The 21,245-nt window shown below is 43.4% G+C and overlaps 1 protein-coding gene and 2 long non-coding RNA genes across 3 annotated transcripts; all 3 read right to left on the bottom strand.

Moving 5' to 3' along the window:
* Nucleotides 1-12,096: 12,096 nt before the first annotated feature.
* LOC136187141 (uncharacterized) lies at nucleotides 12,097-12,602 on the bottom strand. Its single transcript, XR_010669856.1, has 3 exons — nucleotides 12,304-12,602; nucleotides 12,201-12,252; nucleotides 12,097-12,152 (listed from the first exon to the last, which is right to left on the bottom strand). It is a non-coding gene; the product is annotated as an uncharacterized lncRNA (long non-coding RNA).
* Nucleotides 12,603-14,027: 1,425 nt separating this feature from the next.
* Nucleotides 14,028-14,486, bottom strand: LOC136187271 (uncharacterized). Its single transcript, XR_010669898.1, has 4 exons — nucleotides 14,295-14,486; nucleotides 14,219-14,240; nucleotides 14,112-14,164; nucleotides 14,028-14,058 (listed from the first exon to the last, which is right to left on the bottom strand). It is a non-coding gene; the product is annotated as an uncharacterized lncRNA (long non-coding RNA).
* Nucleotides 14,487-16,010: 1,524 nt separating this feature from the next.
* LOC136187358 (probable serine/threonine-protein kinase drkB) lies at nucleotides 16,011-16,513 on the bottom strand. Its single transcript, XM_065974939.1, has 2 exons — nucleotides 16,457-16,513; nucleotides 16,011-16,406 (listed from the first exon to the last, which is right to left on the bottom strand). Exons 1-2 carry the CDS (start codon nucleotides 16,511-16,513, stop codon nucleotides 16,011-16,013), a joined length of 453 nt encoding a protein of 150 aa, XP_065831011.1.
* Between the last annotated feature and the right edge of the window lie 4,732 nt (nucleotides 16,514-21,245).

The raw sequence follows: 21,245 nt of genomic DNA, 5'->3' as shown, positions 1-21,245 counted from the left end.
CGAAACGGTCACGCCCGTTGCACACTCCAGATGAGCTCGGAGATCATTAGCTGTTGCTCTCTTGTTTCGCCTTGATGTTAGAACTATGTAGTTGTCATCGTTTTTTGTCGTCTTTTTAGGTCTGCCGCATCTCTTGCGATCAGCAACGGAGCCTGTTTCCTTCATTTTGGCCAAATTCTTTTGCGCTGCGCACCTTGAGATATTCAGTTTTCGGCTGATTTGGCTCTGATTATATCCTTCCAGTGCCAGAGCAACTATTCTAGCTCGCTCTTCTAGCTTCAAAAGTTTCCTCTGACCCATAACTGGTTAATAGGAGGTAAACAAACGGCTGGGGATTTGAAACATGACACGCCTTCTCGTTTTGAAATTGATCCACGCCTTTTCTCTAGAGTGCGCTTCACGACAACTTCCGTTTAGCAAAATAAGTGTCACCTGACTTATTAACATTGTGTCGTTTAAGAGCATGCCTCGAAGGATCTATCTACGATCGCGTTTCCACAGAGCGAACGAAATAATGCCCGTTCTTTGTATGTTTTGGATCAGGAATAAAAGCGATGCTCTACCTAACCGCGCGAGGCGACCACTAAGTGGAGCAAACAGTCACTCTTCTAAATTTCTCGCTCTTTTAGTGCCAAAAAGATTGTTTCCTGGGAGCAAAAGTCGGGAAGGAGACGCGAAAACTAAGGTAACGCTAATTTAGTGCGGGTGCCTCTAACTTTTGGACCCCACTGTAGATATACGACGTTCATCGGCGATGGCGACTCCAGTTCTTTTGAAGCCGTCAAAAACGTTTACGGAGACGAGCATCCAGTCAAAAAGCTTGATTGCGTGGGACACGTGCATAAAAGAATGGGTGCTCGTCTCCGGAACTGGATCGCCAACACCAAGAAGATCATAATGGAAGACGGGGGCAGCGTAACAGGAAGAAATCGACTGTCTCACCTTGCAATTGAACAGTATCAATAGATTGTTCAATGATCGTAACTGATTTCTATATTCATGATTTTTAGCTTGAGCTCAAATTATGGCTATGCCATCAAATCGAACAGCGGAGACGTCGACGCAATGAAAAAGAGCGTGATGGCATCTCTGTATCACAGCGTTGAAGCCTTTGACAAAAACAAAAAGGTAAGCATCAATACCCTAAAAAATGACACAAATATTTTCATCTGCAGGTGAGTCAAAAGGATCCATCCGCAGGGCATTCATTTGCTCATGGCCCAACCTGCTGCCCTCAAACGGACGAAGATCGTCACCATTTTTGTCCGGAAGGAGAAGCGTCCTGGTGCTGGTGGCGACGTGCCCATGCAAGGCAAAATGCGACAGAAAAAAGGCGTCCTCTTCCTCACGCGTTTTTCCACGAATTGAAAAGAATATTTCATGATCTTTCGTCTCCAGCGCTCTTGCAAAGCTGCAAAGAGGGAAAAACTCAAAACGGCGTAGGTTCTTAGTTACACTAATGTATAAATACCCGAAACATTTTCTGTAGAACGAATCCTTCCACAACACCTTGTGGACGTACGCGCCAAAGGCGAAATACAGAGGGCCCGTGATTATAACGGCGGCAGCGAGGCTCTCTGCCAGCCAGTTCAATCACGGGTCAAAAGCTTTCATTCGCGCGCTGGAGGTCAATAGGACGCCAGGTGGAAGGCATTCGTTGTCAGCTTTCAAGAGCCTGGACGACGCTCGCATAAAATCAAGCGAACTGTACAAGGCAACCGTAAAATTCAAAAAATCGAGAGGGAAAAGAAGGAAAAGAAAGAAAGAAGGGAGAGATCGACAAGAGCAAGCAGAAGGCCCTACCTATGGCGCTGGAGCGATTGGCGTTCAGGGAAACGCACAGGGTGGAGCGACAGCAAGAGGCAGAGCAAGAGGAAGAGCTAGAGGTAGAGCTAGGGGACGAGCTAGAGGAAGAGGTAGAGGAAGAGAACCGGTCAAGGAAGATCAACGAGAAAAGTAGAAAACAAACAATATGAAGAGATTAGGTAAATTTTAGAAATAGGACCAAGAACGGAAGAAATAAGAAGACGAAGAAACGGCATCTTCGTCTGATTCATCACTAGAGGAAGATTCTTCAAGTGAAGACGAAGATTTTCACTCCTCAAACGTAAGTAATTTCTAGAAAAGAATCTTCAGTCATTTTTTCTCTAAAGGCACCAGTGGTCACCAAAAGAACGGCTCGTCAGAACGTAACCCACGTTCGATCGATATTTCGCGAGCTCAGCAAGGCCGCAGTAGAAGCAATGAATTCTGGACCACCAGCAGTCGTTCAACTCGATCCTACTGAAAGTGACGACGACAGCGATTTTGAAGGTTTTCGTCTTGAGGAGCCTGACCGCGACGATTCGTTTGCCTTGTTTATGAGAAAGTACCTAGATAAAGGCGGACCTGCAAAATGAAATTGTCACGTGCAGAGACGACATCGCACCTTGCCTTCTACTTGCCCTCTGAGCGATGTGATCGATTCCAGCGATTCGCAATCAAAATTCCACTGCTTTTGTTCCGTAAAAAACACATTTGAACACAGAAGATCCCTCTTTGAGTCGTCAAAAGAAGAATTGAACGTTCCAACAGTTTTCCCAAAATAGCTTTATTGCGATAGTCTTTTTCCTTCAGTATTTTACCTAAAAGAAAAAGTGCTAAAGATTGTATAGGCTTTTGGCAAACGATTTGGCCAGAGCTCGCAATTTTAGTATCGGCGACGACGAGAAGACGTTACTCGTGGCTTCGGCGGTCATTATCCCGAGCATTCAAAATGGCCGCCCTCGCGTGATCCAACTTCAATTTTTGCGTAGGATTTAGCTCTATCGTTTCTCATTCAAGCTAGAATGAAAGGAGATGCTGTGTTGATATCAACGAATTGGACGTCGATAGAAAGGTACTCAACAAAGTATTCGAAGCGCTTGAAAAGTCTGAAGGACGCAAAAGGGTCAAAATCTTGTTGTAGAAGCCAATCTTGCAATTGATTTTTATGGAACGGAAACCTTAGCACTGTTTTCTACGCGATCGCATCGATAGGACTAAAAGGTACGCTAGAATTCAGCCCGATTGACTTCTAACAGTTGTTTTTTTGAAATTTCAATGCTCAAAAACTACGGATCGGAGGGACCAGTTGTCGCCTGGAGAGTGATTGGAAGACCTTGGAATAGAAGGTGAGCATAGATAGACATTACAGATAAAAACTTTATTTTAGGAATAAAACAAAGTGAGCGTAATATTCACAATACAGTGCGCCCACGCATAAACTTCCCAACTTTAAAGCGCGCTAGTGTCCGCGTCGTTCGTCGTTCGTCGTGCACCATCGGGAATCACATCATTGGAATCCTCTGTCCCGTAAGATTCCAATGATGTAAGGCACGTAGGCGTTCGACGAAGTACGCACTTAATTAAGGGTCACGTGCTGCAATGAGATTGGCTCGTAACGTACGCGACCGTTAGGTTCCCCTGGTGAAGCCCTAGCGCGCTACCACTACTGCGATACCGTTTCTTCGTTTTTCGCCTATTATGTGGCACAGTTTGCTAGCAATAGATTAGAGAATACTCGAGAAGTACCACAGTAATTAGTTAAGGGCGCTTTACTGCATTTTTGGTGTAGAAAGCAGTGCGCGCGTTAGCCACGCCCATGACAACAAGGTCGCAAACTGTAACTTCGAAACTAAGCAAAAGATCTAAAATCGCCTCGACCAAAGTTTTTAGTATCCCTTTTAATGTTGTTTCGCGTGGGCGCGAGATCGCGAATCGCAGCGTAGACTCTGGAAAACGGTCTTATATGGCCATAGAAACAATACTTTAAGCGTAATTGTAGACAAACGAAAGAGCCGAATGGAAATCGCCTCGACCGATCTTTAGAAAAGAGTATTTCGATGCGTTTCGGAAAAAGAACTAGGCTAGTTGCTAAGGAATCTACGCCAAAAAACGTGTAAAAGTACTTTTGCACTATCGTGAAGGATTACTCGAACGGCATACATGCTATCGACTAATCCTTCGACCAAATCTTAGAGAAATCATGCTACTATCGTTGCGCGTTTCGTGGTACGTTTTTCTATTTGAATGTCGCGGCCAAGTCCGGGGAAGGGTCACGTGGGTAGCTTATGCGTGGGTGCACTGAACCACCTTAAGTAAACGAGCGACGGCACTTGTAATTACCTCAAAACTTAGTAAACGAGCGAAGGCAATTGAAAGTGGCTCAAAACTTAAGTAAACGAGTAACGGCACTTGAAATTGGCTACAAACTTAAGTAAACGAGCGAAGGCACTTTCAATTCGCTCCAAACTTAACTGCGTGATTTGTTCTAATTCTCACTAGCAACGCTACCACCGCCTCCATCTCCACCGCCACCATCACCACTGCCTTCGCCGCCACTACAGTACCAGCACTGCACGACGGAGTTGCTCAGGGTAAAATCCAATTTAATGTTAATTAAAACTGCGTGAATTGTTTTAATTCTCACCAGCAATTGCACTTGATCCTGTACCAGATCCACATCAGCAACCTCAGTCGGGAGTGCGCTGAAATGAGAGAGCAAGATTTAGGCTGGATTAATCCTTTTTTCAAGTTTCACGTATCAAAAGTAACCCAAGGAGGTCAAGAAAAACTAAATACTTGTATAACATTGACTTTTATTTCTCTAAAGGAGAATTTATGAAAGCCGCCGCAACACGTATGTCCTTGTATTTTACGTCTTTATATTTTTCATATTATATTTCTACATTAGCTAGTTCGCATTTCTAATTTTTAAATTGTTTATTTTTAAAATAGTCTTGGATGTATTTAAAATTGTTTTAGACTATTTTTAAAATCATCTTAGACAATTTTTGAAATTGTCTTGGACAATTTCTAAAATTGCATTTGGCAGTAATATTATCAGAATTGGAGAAACTGGAAGCGGAGAATTGCACAACATGCCACAATGCATTAACAAAATTGGTTGAATACAGGTACAACTCCGTCGAGATTGATGTTCAATTGTGTAAGCAGTTTTTATATTTAGACGCAACCATCCAGGAAACGTGGAGTCTGAATTATTTGAGGACTGCGACAGTTTATAGAGGCCGCGTAATTCTGATAAATACTCGCTCTAGCTTTTTTTCGGGTCATTCAGAAGGAGGTTTCGAAAATTTTCTTTTTCTTTACGTTCTTTCTGAAGAGGAAATAAAAGGAATCCCCGAGGTACAAGTGTATGCAACTCGCTCTGCCTAGTGAAGTATAGATTCCGTCTTCTGGAATTTCTATTCTACTAAGCGGAATATAAATTTCGCCTGCGGGAATTTATACTCCGCCTAGTGGAGTATAAATTCCATCTCGTAAAATGGAAAGATAATTCACTTAGTGTTCCGCGTCAGTTTACAGTCATGAGGGTCTTAATTAATAAAACAGACAGTGCCTCAATTTTACGAGAGTCAGGAATACCCCCACTTTAGACAAAATTGTCACTAAATTAAAAACAGACGGAAATTTTCCGTAAGGACGATCGACTCTTCACAAAGTCCTACGGAAGCTGAAATTTAGGTATGCCACGCGTGGCGACAAGGCCTTCTTTTACGAACGACGAGATATCATTGAGTTGAGAAATAAGTATCTTCGAGAAATTAGGAGTTATCGAAAATAATTAAGGCCAATTATTTTTTTCGCTACGAAGACGGAACCTCGTTCTATGCTTCTCTACGGCCTCTTGCTTGTTTGACCTGGGGATATTTACTGGCAGGCTATTCTTCTGCCGCGCTTTCGCATGCAATTTGCCCATAACCGCCAGATAAAAGAGCTTCCTTTTTTCGTACAATAAGATCTTTCAGATATTGGTATTTCTTTTTCTGGCGGATCTTCTTTGCGTGCCGCCGCTTGCTTCAGTCTAATTTGAAGCGCCTTTCCCCTTCTTTGGTTCTGGCGAATTGTCTTGCAACGTTTTTGTTATGATTCAGTGTTGCAACGTTCAAACAGAGCTCCCAAAGTGTACTGACGCTGTCGTTGAAGAACTAGCAGACCTTTTTCGCAGGGCAAGTGGCTACATTAATTAGGGCAATTACTTCGTCATTACACCGACTTCAGCTTTTCGTACGCTGGAGTCAAAGACTCAGCCACGTTCGCTGCTCTGCTGGAGAGTACGGCGGGTGCTCTCACTGAAGAAAATGCTTTCTCCCTGCACAGTGATGAACATTCCTTATGTGGTGGAGTATTGACATAAATATTTTACGCAAAATTTGCATGGCAGGTTGCAGCATTCCACCAAAGATGGCTGCTGATTGCTGCAATCGACGGCTTCAGCTATAGGCGATCCCTTGGTCGTTTTAGCAAAATGCCAGCTTCTTCACGACACTTTGCAAAGTGCCAAATATCACACTGATGATCAATGTGTCTGTTTTATTTATGAAAATTGATATCTGGAGATGTCTGTCGGTTGCCAGCGTATCCACACGGCCAATGACCTCGCTTTGCACGTATTGCAAAGCGCGAATTAAGGTGGTATTGTGGACAAAGCCAACCTTTTTCTTATTTTTTTGTAAAAAATAAACTTACACGATCTTTCTATCCTTTGTCTTTCATTTCCGCCGAATGCGAAGGTCGCGCGACTTGAGGAACCTGCAAAAAATCGTGTGAATAGGAGGGACGTTTTCTTCTTCCTCTAGACAGCCTTCTACTCCCGTTTTAGTGTTTTCGCTTGTTCTTTCGAGAGTCAGGATAAACGTTTCCGTCGTGATCGAAGTCGAAAATTCTGTAGAAAGCCAGATTCTTGTGGTTTTTTGTCTAACGCGCGCGCTTTTTCTTTTTACTTCTTTTCGCTGCATTTGGTCTCTGAAATGGGTCAAAAGTCGAAGACAAAAAGAGCAGGCTTTCGAGGGACGCTATCCTACGCCAAAAAACCGCAGTGGGACCGTCGAGGGAAGAACCGGAAAGGGTTGGCGTGCCCGGAAGTTCTTAAGAAGGAGATTTGCAACGGTCGGCGGTCGGACCGTCAGCGGAGAAGCTTGCCAGTGCTCCGTCTTCGCAGGCACGTGCGAGTGAATCGGCGGAATGCCGCGAAGATGCTCTCACACCTTTCTCGACCGCTGACGCCCCTTTATACCGGCTAATTGATATGCGTCAACTCGGTCCAGCAATTTTGTGGTTTCTCGTCTGCCGTAGCTGCAAGAAGGGTGGAGTAACATTATCGGAAAACGAGGGCGAGCGCAAAGGATTCGCGTCCATGATTACCATGACATGCGATAGCTGCCCTTCGTCGCATTCATTCTATACTTCCCGTCTTCGTCCCGGCACCCGCGGGCAAAGTTATGATGTGAATAGGAGAACAGCTCTTGCGGCATTAGGCACAGAATCCAACAGGGCTGGATTTGTCAGATTTGCCGGAGTCATGAATATGCCTATGCCTTCCCTATACAACAGCTGGGAAAATCATTTTGAAGGACTGTGTGAGGTTTTAGGAACAGTAAGTTCTAGGTTCTAGACTAGGCACAATTTCTTGGATAACCTAATTTTGTTTACAGGTGTTTGAGGAATCTGCTCGACGGGCCATCGAGAAGCATCGGCAACGAATTGGAGCGACTGAAAATGATGTAATCGACGTCGCAATTTCTTTTGACGGCACATCGGCGAGACGTGAATTCAGTTCGCTCTACGGTGTACAAGTCGTAGTACTTGAAAGAAGCGTGATTGACTTCAACGTGTTCTCCTCTTTTTGTAAATCATTCCAAGAATTGGATGTACTACTGTACAGTAGTAATACATGACACAAATTATTTGATGTTGATGCCATTATCAGTGATTCAGAATCGATAAAAGCAGCCCCGCGTATGAAGAATGGCTGGTGAAGCACGAACCCAGGTGCTGAAAATAATATTCCGGGTCTGCCAAGGCGATGAAGACAAAGGGCGCGGAAATTATCTTTAGCAGGTCAATCGAGAAATACAAATTGAGGTAAATTGGTCTTTTCCTTTTTCTCATGTTTTACGCGAATCTTAGATACACGACGTTCATCGGCGACGGCGACTCAAGTTCATTCGACGCAATAAAAAATATTTACGGAAACGAGCATGCAGTCCGGAAACTCGATTGTGTTGGTCACGTGCACAAAAGGATGGGTGCTCGCCTCGGAAATTGGATTCCAAATAATAAGTTTCGACTGCGTCATAACACGTTTCGGGCTTCAGCGAATCAGCGATCGAGCAACCGGAGCGGTTGCTCGATCGTTGATTTGTCTATCGTTGGTTCAGTCCCTGTATACTGCCCACACGGTTCAAGCAGGCACCCACGACCACGTTTAGCACGCTGTAAAGGGTCTGAGGCTACAAGGTCGTTTGACCCGACCGTTTCTCCGGGTCACGTGGCAGATTTGCAAAATACTGCTTGTTAGATCAAGGAATGAGAACTAGAAAATAAAAAAACTAAAGACCAATTAGAACAAATAAAGGTGACAATTATTGGGTTACTCTAATAGTAATTAATAGTAACTATTTTCGAATGTTCTTTGTTGGTGGTACCTTTCGAGGTTTCTTTGTGTACGTTGCATTCTTCTTTTTCTTTGCCGTTGACGATTCGCAGTTTTCTTCGTATTTGTAGTCTTCTTTTTTATGAGCGACTTCCGTATCTTCAATACGCGTAACAAAAACGACAAACCCAGGCAGTGTTTTCGGCTTTCTGCCTTCCTCAATTTTTTTGCGTATCGTGCGTGAAAAAAAATGAAACAGTTCACGCATACAGGTACTATAAGACATTTTAAATTGTGGTAACGACGCCCACATTAAAAAATTTTTTGCGCTTTTTTGCGCGAAGCATCTCTGTCCCCGTTACCTAAATCTTGGTTACGCCGCTGATAGTAATTCACCTTTCACACTTATAAAACTGAACATTGTATTTTCCTTTATTGGAATAATACAGAGAGTATAAAGATAGACATGCTTAGTAAACATTTAGTTACACCGTTTTGGCTTTCTTACTGACAGTAAAAAACGTGCAACTGCGCTAACGACTGGCTCAACGTACACTTTCTTTAACGCTAGTTGAAAGGTAGCATTCGTTGATCGAGTAATTACACCACCTACTAAGGGCCCGGAAGCTAATATCTAGTTTCACTGACCGTCACCTGTGCCGCTGTGTAGATCATCGAGCTTATCGATGATACGTGGAGTAATGGGCACCTTTTCTTGCTTTGGACGTTTATGGGTGAACTAGTAGTTATATGCGCCTAACCCAACCATCACAGAACTGACGTTATCAAAAGGTTTGGGATGTCTATAACGCCCCAAGAATTGGAAACGACTTTGATATTACCTCCTAGCGACCCAAATAGAGTGGGTTACAGTACCTTAAGGCAAAGCAGGTAACAGTGATATTTTACAATGTCAGATTTGTGCTGTTTCTAATGACATACAAGATTACAAAGCCGTCCGTGGAAACAGCAACGATGCTACATCCAGTGACGGTGGAGCTGACGTGCCAAAGCGCGACGGGCCTCGCTCGTCAAGCGCAACGTCCAAAACTTATTCGCGTAGGACAGGAGAAAGCGCTAGCGACAGAATGACGGATAAGTGCTTTGTGCAATTAGCTGGAAACATCGGCGATGAGAGACAATTTTCTGGTTCAATTGCGCACCAATTCTGCGAGGCGTTTGCTGTTCCGAATGTTAGTTATATTTTCAACAGTGTTAATTTAAATAGTTTACTTTAGTTTACTTTAGAGAGATGATTAAGATCCCTGATGATAAGACAATATATCTTGATTTGATGAAGGAACAAAACCAGGCTTCCAGACTGTTAATACTTCGGCGAAAATTAGGAAAATTGCTGACAAGCTATATGCTGCTAGGACATTGATTGGCTACGGTGACCCGGCAAAAAGCAGGGAGAAGGCTATGGGTTAATTGATTGTGCATACGCCGTCGATGAATGTATGAATAATAATAGTACACTATAATAGATGACAATGGCGCTGTAAAAGTTTACAGGATTATGAAAGTAAAATTGAAAGAGAATGTATACAAAAGTTGATTCCTTCAAATGGCTCTTGTGTCAGCCGCTGTTCATGACTACAGTAAATAATTTCTCTTAATTAAAACAAGAAGCTGATGACGAAATAAAGGTAGCAGTAATGAGTCTTTCATGAATTGCAATTCTTGCTTTTAGATCGAAATTAATGAGTTAGTAAAAGAAAATTTTGAACTGAAAGAAGCCTCAAAGCAAATAGAGGTGACAATAATGGAGATTTGTTTTTTATGTAAATGCTGTTCTTTTTAGAAATTACCAGAAACTGCTCAAGGTAATTTATGTGGTTGTAAAGTATGTGCAAGTGCGTTGCATTTTTGACTAATTTTAAATTTCCTGCTTTTGCTTGCTCTGAAAACAGAAAACCTCTTTCACAAGCTCAAGGTGAGGTTTGTGTGAATGGTTAAATTCTCACCAACAACTGAACTTTCACCACTTTTGTCATTTTCATTATCTTCATTATCTCAGTCACTACCACCCACCACCGGCAGGGCAGACTTTCGATACGCATGCGCGCGTTGCTAGGCGAATTACGTATAGGATAATTACTTAATCGAATTCGATCAGCCACGATAAGGCGGGGTCACCCACGATAAGCTCGAACGACGCACCGATCGAAAGAGCATTTATCACACTTTCATCTGACTCATACGTAAATAAAAAAATAGGGTACGTGTTTCGAGAAAAACGGCGCTGAAGTCGGCGGGCCAATCCTCAGCTGATCTTATCTTCGCAACGTCGTGACGTTTCGCTCTAGAACAGCTACTAGCAAACTTACGTAGCGAAGAAATGTTCCATTCTGTAGCTAAATCGTGCAAAAATCGCGCGAACTTACAGCCCGATCCTGCCAGATCGACAGATCGTTCGCGCGCCTTCGGTTTCGACGATTTCGTGGATTGCTTCAGTTATGAACAGCCTCGCGCAGTGTTTTTACACTCTCGGCCACGTCACGCGAGCGCGACGCGCGTCTGAAACGCCTTGCTTCGGCACCCTCGAAACCTACAACGGTAGAGAAGCAAGAGAACGCGGATTCTACGACGACGTTTGCCTTTGCCTTGACCATTCGCGTATTCGCTACGACGAATTTCGTCGTTGTGCTTTTCGCTTCGATGCGGATCGCTGTTCAGGCTCCCTGCGCGCGTGTCCGTCTCGTCTTTGCGCTCCTCTCGACGAAATAACCGGAGAGCCTGCTGCGTACGTGTGCTGGTACCACTTCAAGGAGATGGATTCGTGCGAGCAGCTCATCGAACATCCTCGCTACGAACCACCGGCCAAGAGAGTTGCTGCCGTACAGGTTTGTACTACGTAACCTGTATTAGCATTATGCTAATTTGATTTCGCAGCCTACCTGCACGGAAGTGTCCGATTTGGAAAGAACTCGGGGTACTACCGAGCTTGCCAGAACAAAAGCCGAACTGGGACGCATGCAGAGTGAGTTGTCGAGGTGTCGCCGTCGGATATCAGACTTAGAAGACGAGAACAGGAGACTTGAGGAGTCTCGGTCGAATCCCGGTAATTGAGCAGACAGGTCTCCATCTGCATTTTAGCATTTAATTAATGTCCTACTAATAGACTTCTCTGGGCTGATGAAATCCTTCCAGAAGGCTCTCTTCGACCATCATATCGGCAGGGAAGGAAACAAATTATACAGAGCAGATGAAATGGAAGAATTCTGCAGCGTGCACGCTCCTGGGCTGTTCGACATCCTGAAGAAGGTTATCACCAGCGAATACTCGAGCAGTTTAGACGTGGACAGAAGAGGCGACCTAAAGCGCCAGAGAGTGGTAGCTGAACTGTATCGTCTTGCATACCTTGGCAACCAGGTAAAAAATTGTAAATTATTCAAACTAAAAATTTTGAAATCATGATTTTCGGCAACTAACCACATTTGTCAACGACGTTGGGTTGCATTTGTCTCTCGCAGGCTGCTCCGAAGCAGCTCTTGAGTGTGGAAGATCGATCGGAATATGTGGCCATCCTCGAACGATACTGAGATTCAGAAAGGATCTCGCGAAAGACAATAAAAAACAGGTGAATATGCCCCAGATATATATTTATTATAATTCATGTATAAATAATAGGTAGAAACATTTATTAGAAGTGCGGTTGATAATAATCAGCTTACCTTGCTCATTATCGACGACTTCCACGCCATTCACACCATTCAACGCCCGACATCATCTGTAACATCAACTGCCATACACATGGCTACGTGCATAGTTGACGTACAAGATACAATTGGGGGAATTCCTCTCCCTCTTCCTCAAACGACGTCCATTCACTACAAGCCAACATCTGATACCAATAAAGGAGCTGTTAACGTCGGACGCACCTGGGATCACGTTTCCACGTATTTACCCGAATACTTCACAAAAAACTGGCTGTCTTCTCTTCCGGAGAATTTCCGAAATCTCAATTTGAAAGATATTCATAAAACTTTAGTTGATTTACGGTAAGTGCCGGAAACCAAACAATATCGACTGGTAAAGACTCTATCCTAGGTGCTACGAGGCACCCAATCAAAGAGAACTTGATCTCCTCCGAAGTGTTCGACTGATCGACGAGCTTCATCAAAATCTGAAATCAATGGAAGATTACAAGTGCGTGCTGACAAATGCCTTAGATATTCACCCGTCTCTGAAACAGTAAACTAATTAGATTTTGAATAAATATTACTAAATTATTTTTCAGGTACCTGAAGCAAAATGCTTTGCCGTCAATAGGCGATTATCCAACGTTCTATTTTCAAAAAAATATTATTGCTCAGGTAAACTAGTCCATTACTTATTATAGAATACGTGTTAACCCTCATTTATCATTACTTAATTATTAGAACCCTGAGCATGCAGTTTTCAACTCTCTGCTGCCTGTCTTAGGCCCGTTTCATATCTACTTGAACTCGTTAGAAAATCTGTTTACCCTTTACCATCCGATCTTTGAAGGTAATACCTGTACATTATATAAACATATACTAAATTAATAAATATTCTATATATTTTATTGATACATATTAATATATAATATAATATATATATACTTATATGTATGTTATAGGGCTATTTAAGCATCTCTTTGGCACCCGCAAAGTACTGCCAAAGAAGCCTCGTTACGAACGGATGACGACTTTGATCGCAGCGGTGATCGGTGGGTGGATGATGATTCGAGAAAACATCTTGGCTCTATTTGAAATCGGAAAGGATCGAGAATTTCTACTTCTGCGTCACCTCTTAGATGAGCTTGTCCCACTAGTTTTCTTCTTCTACTCAACCATCCATCGTGGCAGCCTGTACCATCTATGGCAAAACTCGATGATCCGGCTATCAATAGTATTTATCATACAGCAGCGTCACCATTATAACAAGGCCATGCTCTCCACTATAAGTGACTGGCTGCACTATGAAACCGTCTTACCTGAATGGACGCCGACCTTCTCCAGATACTTGAACGTCCTTAGTGAAAAAAAAGTGGAAATTTTCCACAGTCTCTTGAGAATGCAGTGTCCGTCTTGGGCAAGTGCTCAACAGATTGCAGAGTTTGCGCACGTCCTTAGCGCCAAAAAGTTCGACACAGCTTTCGCGGCAAACTTTTTGGCGCCTCCAGCAAAAATGCCTGCAAAACAAAACGTGTCACACCTGGCGGGAAAGTCTGCGGAGTATCTGGTAGCGAAATTCGTCGACATCTTTCAAAACAGCACAAGTGGAGAGATGACGGAATCAAAGAAAAGAAAATTCTTTAAACTAGGCGTCCTAGGCTGCACATTGGATCAACGCTTGTTTCCACTGGGATTCTCCACTTCAAAAATACCCTCTGACGATTTGCTGTGCGACTTGGAAACGTGCTCCAGCCAGAGTGACACGGCCATACTGCTCAGCTGTGGCCACTCGTTCCACCAGGAGTGCTTAGCAGCAACGACGTCCTGTGTCTTCTGTGAGCGATTTCTGCAGGAAAAAGTAAAAGAACTTGGACAATCCTTTTCCAAGTCTCTAAGCGCCCAACCTGCAACTTCAGCTATCGAACAACCAGATGATCAAGCACAGCATGAAGTCGATGACGATGGAGAAGAGGACAGAGAAGAAGCGGATGACTACTACACGACAGGCGAGTTTCTGAGTCATTTAAGGACGGAAATTGAGTCCGTACCTGCCGCAGCAGCACGAAAGAAATTTGCGTCGGCCACTCAAAGAGATCGATACCTGGACCACAACTATATATAATAAACCCAAAGTGCAAAATATTTAGCCTCATACCTAACAAAAAACGGACGTATCGCTAACAGAGTTTCACATCGAAAAGCGTGTTTTCCAAAAAAGCGATATTAGATACCTCTTTCGTCAGTTGATTCTCGTTCCTACACCCGAGCAATAGCGATATGTTAAATAATTTGCGCACAGTAAATTGGACGCATTGACAAACTCTACTAAGGCAAGAAAACAGGCTGAAATTTAGGTACCACAAGTAGAGGGTCCCCGACTCTGATACTTTGGTGGATAAACCATCGGTCAATAAGAAGTTTCTCACCTTCCGTACAAGTGTATATTCCTTACGAACACAGAGAAATCGACAACGAAAGTAACAAGTTCGCTCGTAGCAACGCGCGCATGCGTATCGAAAGTCTGCCCTGCCCCCACCACCAGCCGCGGAATTGGGTGAGGTTGCTTAGGGTAGGATCCTGAATAATGTTAATTAACTGCATGTTTGCTCTAGCACTTCAATTTTCTGTAGCACCTGTTGGTGAGAGAAGAAGACAGATGCCGGTAAGCAGAAAACTAACTGATTCAAGTAATTTAGTTAACGCTACTGATTTTCTCCTTTTCCTGTTATAAAGAAAAGAAGCAGATTGCGTGTAGTTGATTAAACGGATAGAATTTTTTAGAGAAGAATAAAAGAGCTGGAACAAAGTGCTGTTAAGTGTAAAGGCAAATGTAAATTTTGTATAACATCTGATGAATTTTCAATTCTAATGCTCTATATTTTTTCCCTGTTAGTTCCTCAGAAAAAGATTCTTTCGTGCGAAGAAAGTATATTTAAATTAAATTAACTTGGGTAATTGTGTGAATAGTAACACAATTTAATTTAGGAGACGTAAGTAAGATTGAAAAGCACACAATTATTTCAAATGCTGTATTTGTTTTTAAAATGCTCTAATTGTCTTTCGAAAGACCCGACCTTCGCAGAACCGCAGAAGGTACGCGTATTCCCTTATCTATAGCAGGTATTTGAAGTTTTTTCATTTGGATCTTTTTGTGCACCTGTGGCGTCACGTGCAACCAAACAAGAAAAGGCACTGAAATAAGCTTCAAGTTTTGAGAAACAAGTGATGTGTACACTGCCTATAATTATTTTTACCTCCATTGGCTTTAACTTCAAACTTTCATAAGTGCTGTTACCCTGCGCGTTCTAACGTTTTTAAACACAGGACTGTGTTCGATACTGCTTTATGAATGTAATACAAAATGAGCTAAACAAAATAGCTCGCGAGTGGAACTTTTATCGCGTTAGGAAAAGCAAGCAGGCGGAATCGCCTGCAGGAATTCCAGAGCTTCTGTACCATGCTCCAGAAATTGAAGGTTTTACTAGATACCTCTATATATACAAATATCTTCTAATTTAGGAGGTCGAAGCCATTGATTTAATTTGGATGTCAATGATCTACAGGAGGTGGACATTGATCAAGACAGAAGGCCAATGCCCATGCCTTTTTCCGATGACTTCAAAAATTTGGCAGACAAAATACTGGCAGATAATTGAAGGCAGCAACCCGGAAATGTGGACAAAGCCTTGGACGCTTTTTCTCTCGTCGCGGACACGATTGCTGACGACATGGAAGAAAATTAGATAAATGAAGGTTTTTCTGTCATGTTTAAATATTTGCCGTAGCGTCAAACAACTTCTTTACAATTGAACCAAACAAAAGGAAGTGTTACGCGCATAAGTCATTTTTCAACCCAACTCAACTTAAGGTTTAGAGCAACTCAGATCTCTCAAGAAAATCAACTCCAAACAAAATTAGAGCAACAAAAACGTTTACCATAAAACAAATCAGTATCTAATTGTCATTTCTCTTAGATCGGCCGCAATTCTCACCATTGTTGGACGATCCTTGGGGGAATAGGCAAGGCACTTTCCACAAAGGGACGTGAGGTGAATTGGAACGTGCGCGAGGGAAGGCGGCTGAGCAGACTGAACAAGAAGGGTAGCTAACTCAACGGCTGTAACAAGGGAACCCCACGCTCTCATTTCGGTAGCCATCTCAACCAGAATGAGACCGAATGCCCAAACATCAGACGCAGAACCAAATTTTCTTTGAAGTGCCGTCTCCGGAAAAATATAACTCGCCGTTCCATCGGAGCCGCAAGAAGTGAGTGTGGCCAGACTTGTTTTGACTGTCGCTAGGCCCATGTCGCAAAGATAGACGTTTTCTCGTCCTTCATCAACCTATGGTGGTTTTATGTATTTAAAAAAAGAGAAATATCTGACTCTTGTACCAAAATATTTGCCGGTTTCAAATCTCTGTGGACCAGCGGTTTCTTCAACCCGTGCATGTAAGCCAAAGCAGAGGCCACTTTCTCTGCAAATGATACAATCTGCTTTGGAAGGATAGCTTCTTTATTCTGTACATAGATCACAGTTTAAATACTAGTGACAGCCGTGCCGATGTTTTCTTCTCTAAGACGGCGACGATAAACGCTGATTTTTTGGTTTTTATTTGCTAACTCACTACAAACAGGTTTTAAAGACATTGTTCGCCATTGCAAAGAATTGGAGACTAGCGTAGTAAGCTTTTCCTTGTCATAATTCAACTGATCTGCTTTCTCCTTCAGTTCTGAGGTTGTACGCTCTAAATCGGCTAAACCTTCTGTTCTCCGTTTTTTCTGTTGTCGCTTCTGCTCTCTACGTTAGTGTTGACGGCGAGAAACAGAAGCATCGTCCATACTAACCAGCGCACGCTATGGAAAAACTCCAAATTCATGCATATGCAACATTTAGCAGACACAACGCACCAAGCAGCAAACAACATCAAGAACACAATGGCAACACTCACACAGAACAGACATTTTGGTGTAAGCTCTCCCGACGAGCGTACTCGAAGAAAGATATGAGAGAACGACGACCAGTTGGGTACTTTATGTTGAAAATGATGTCCTACCTGCACTCACTCAGCAAAATTCGTACCTTTTAGACAACTTTCCTTTTTGCGTATTTTGTTTAATTGGATGAAGAGGATCGCCTGTCTCTCTTCGAGACCAAGAGAAGCACACATGCGCGAAAGCGGCGCAGCGGCTGCGTGACTCGCATCGACGTCCAATGGATCAATCAGGAACTCGATTTCTTGCTGTTTTAAAATGTATCACAAATAGAGGATTTTCTATAGTCAAAGCAGCTACGGCTGTGCGAAAGGGAAATCTCTGAGGAAAAGTTTGAAGAGTAAACCGGAATAGCAGATGACTTTCGTGTAAATATTGATCTCATGTAACTGAAGTACTCAGGAATTACTATTATAATAATGTTAGCTTCTTGCGATGAACCCTGCGATTAGGCATTGGGGGATGTCGTCCAGCGTAGTGGTACATTTCCTAAATTTTCTTGGAGTTTTCTCCTATCGGTTCTAAAGCAGCCGATCCTAGCAATATTAAAAGCGTTGCTAAAGTATTCGTTTACTGATCAATTTGAATTGCATCCTTCTTAATTAAAGAGAGCTGGGCCGACGTAGTCGAGAAGCATGGCGAATATATCCCAATTAGGAAGACCAGTAAAATATGACACCTTCTTGTCGTCGCTTTGAAAATCTTCTTTAGTGAAAGAATGCTGTTTCGAAGATACAGTGGCACGAAGTTGTGCAAGTTCCTCCAACGATTGGATGTCTGCACACGTCAAGGCTGTCTGGATTTCTTCACCTGAAACAAGTTCTTTCTCTGTAGCCTCCTTGTCTTCGACGACGCTTTCGTCGGGGTCCGCGGCGTCTTCCTCGTCCGATCGAGGACGTTTTCTGCGTCGCTGAGCTCGCTCGTACCGTTCTGGCGTTGGACCATGCTGCAAAGAATCTATCCCTATAATCCGGTAAGCGCCATCTTGGCTTGCGCGGCCACGCCTTCCGAGCGACGTGTTGAAGCCGGTATGCGACGAAATCCTCCTTTTTCTCGCTTTCTCGAAGACGCCATCGCCCTTTCCGGGCATTTCGCTCCCTAAGTACGCCATTTTTACGCAAGCGGACCCCTTTTCGAGTGTCATTGTTGTCCGGGTTTCTTGCTCGACTTCCGGGTACTTTTCCGCCTACATTCGATTTTGATGGCTCGCAGAAAACGCTCTCTCTTGATTCACAGTGGCGTAGCCAGTAGGTGGGCCAGGATAGAATAGGCCCACCCAAAAATTTTTCAAAGTATAAATGAAAAATAAGTTATTTATCTGTTATAACCTGAATGGAAATTTCTGCTACTATATGGTAACGTTGTAGCTCTAACAAGCATGTACGCCACTGATCTTGAACGCTACGCGAAAGACAACAAAAACACTCTTCTATTTGTAACATGCTTATATCTTCTTCAGAACCTCCCCTTCCCTGACAGCGCCGCCGCAGCCACCGCCGCAGCCACCGTCGCAGACGCCACAACATCAGAGGACAATGCTCACGACGTCGCAAGCGAGAGCTACATCAGGCGGCCCCCAACCCAGGCCTGACACGTGCAGACATGGACTCCGCGTAATTTTTCGAAACTGTAATGTTTCTTCAGACCAACTGCAACGAGAAGAGGCAGTCGCAGACAAAGGCAAACGAAAGATAGGAGGTCAGCAGCCTACGAGTACTGTACAACGACTGCCCTCCACAGCCTAACCACATTGGCAAATTGGAAATCCAATGCCCCTACTGCAAAGCTCTCATATGGTCGGGTAAAACGCCTGCTTTCTGCTGTGATAATGGAAAGTCAGTATATCAGTGCTTCCCAAGCCGCCCCCGCCGTTGGATTCCCTTTTACTAGGTGAAACAGAGAATCTCGAATTTCTTTCAAAAATAAGAAGCTGCAATTCGGCTTTCCAAATGACGTCAATGGGATGCGACGAAATTCTCTTTCTTCGTCATTGCAATTCGTGCTACAAAATCCAAGGACAAATTTACCACCGTTTTGGCCATCTTTGTCAGGAGAATAACAAAAAGCTAAATTCGCACAAATATATTTTGTGGGAAATGAAGAAGAAGAAATCTCATTGCGTCAATCTCCTTTTGCCGGGCTGACACCAGGAACTGTTGCATATTTGCAACAAATGCTCTACTCTCATAATTCTTACGTCGAAAGCTTAAAAATGGCTCATGAAATTTCATTGACTAAGCAGCCGTCAAAGCTACACCGTACGCCTACAACTGGACGACAAACTACGACAGTAAGCCTCCCAATTAATCACACCTACTGCACGACGCGGCCACCCTACGCAACTTCGATCGCACACAACCCTAAACAAACATCGGATACCCCACTGCCCGTGCTTCGCACGGGCAGTCTAGCTAGTAACCCATATTTCGGGTGGGAACCCAGTCCGGATTCGTTGACGTCAGAAGGTTTCCCACTTATGAAATGATCCGAATATACGCGAGTGTACTTCAGATTGCTTTCCCTGATGTCCTTTCGGTTGATCGCGATGAGCCACGCCCTACGCCGCCTTTCGGTCAACTCGCGCAAAGCCTCGCCTTTTCCCGTGACAATGGCCGAAAGACGATAGAAGCTCTTCGTTTTCTCGCGATTCGCACGGTTTCCGCAACCGACAACAGCACAGAAGTTCCTCATATCGAAAGTAAACGCCCCGTTGTACTCCAGCACGTGAACTAATTAGTAAGACACGCCTACTGCAACCGGTCTATAAAGCAGACTAAGCACTGCCGGGATGCCCTCGATACAGCTTTTGAAATTGCAAAGTTGATCCGCTTTTAATTGATAAGATTAGGGCAGAGAATGCTTCAGACGATGACTGTCCGAATGTCGGTATTAGATCGTTTTGTGATAAGAAAGACGCCTTAAGTCCAACTTTCCTGTGTCCTGCAGATCTTAAAAAGAAGTGATGTTTGACTCAAAGTGCACGATACCATTGACAGCACCTTAAAAAATCCATCCAGAAACCTGCGCCATTTTTGCGAAGATGCCAACCACCATAACTGAATTCTCTATGATTTTAATGAATCAGTTCAAAGTGCAATTTTCCACTTTTTTAATTGATCTCCTTTTAATCCACATAAAGAAAACTTCTGGCGTAATTTCATCTGAGCTAAATAGCTTGGAAATGTCACTGGAGATAATTTCTTACCAAAGACGATTCGCGCACTCACTGCAGACGGTTTGTCCAATCAATAATGTCTATTGGGGAAGTCAAAGAAGCTGTCCTTGATGAAGTCTTGAAAGTATTATTTTCAAGAGTGCAAATCGCTGAGCAAGATGATATCCGACGATGGCGAAAGCACTCTGCGAAAAACTTCTGCAGCCGATTTGAAAGACTTTGATCTTAAGATAATTTGGAAAGAACTGGTAGAAAAAGCACAAACATTTCTCCGGATTCTTACCTGCTCAGCAACTTCTGAGAGACGCTTTGTTAGAGAAGGCTCAGATAAAAAAGACCCTCAACTCTTTGTTCCGTCCGCTGGAGCGGTGCTTTTAAAAGCAAGGGATGACCACATGTCAGCCTTCCAGTCAACAATTTCGTTGTGCCTTTACAGGGGAGGAGCATCCAAGCAAACAATCAAACGACTCTCTTCTCTTGGTTTCTGCAGTTCTCACACAACGCTGATAAGGAAGCTTGAGGACATTGCCAGCTACTAAGACAGCGAAATCAAGTTACGGAAGAAAGGCGTAGAGGATTACCTTCAACAAAACGCTTCGAGCACCGTTAATACCCAAAGACCAACAACTGAGTACCAGATCATAGGGGATAATTTAGACTTAGAAATCAAACCCCAGATAACAACGAAGTCTCACCATAGGCGTTTAGTTCACTGGTTCAACACCATGGCCATTCAACACCGTGTCCTAGGCCATCACTTGGACGATGACAGCGCTTAAATGCCTATTGAAAATTTAACAACTGACTCTTATCTACCAAATTTGAGTGAACACATGACTTTCCGAACGGAGCTTGTGATACTGGCTGCCAGAATTCTTGTCGAAAGAGTTCCAGTGTTTGCACGATGCAAGGCAGCTGCAATAAAGCACATTCCTCACCAGTACAGCAACGAAATGGCTAGAAAATCAGAACAGGTAGTAATAACTGACTTATTAGATATAATGGTGAGTATTA

Source organism: Oscarella lobularis, chromosome 5 (assembly GCF_947507565.1).
Source record: "Oscarella lobularis chromosome 5, ooOscLobu1.1, whole genome shotgun sequence".
In the NCBI taxonomy this organism is placed as follows: Eukaryota; Metazoa; Porifera; class Homoscleromorpha; order Homosclerophorida; family Oscarellidae; genus Oscarella; species Oscarella lobularis.
This window is presented reverse-complemented; position numbering and strand designations above follow the sequence as displayed.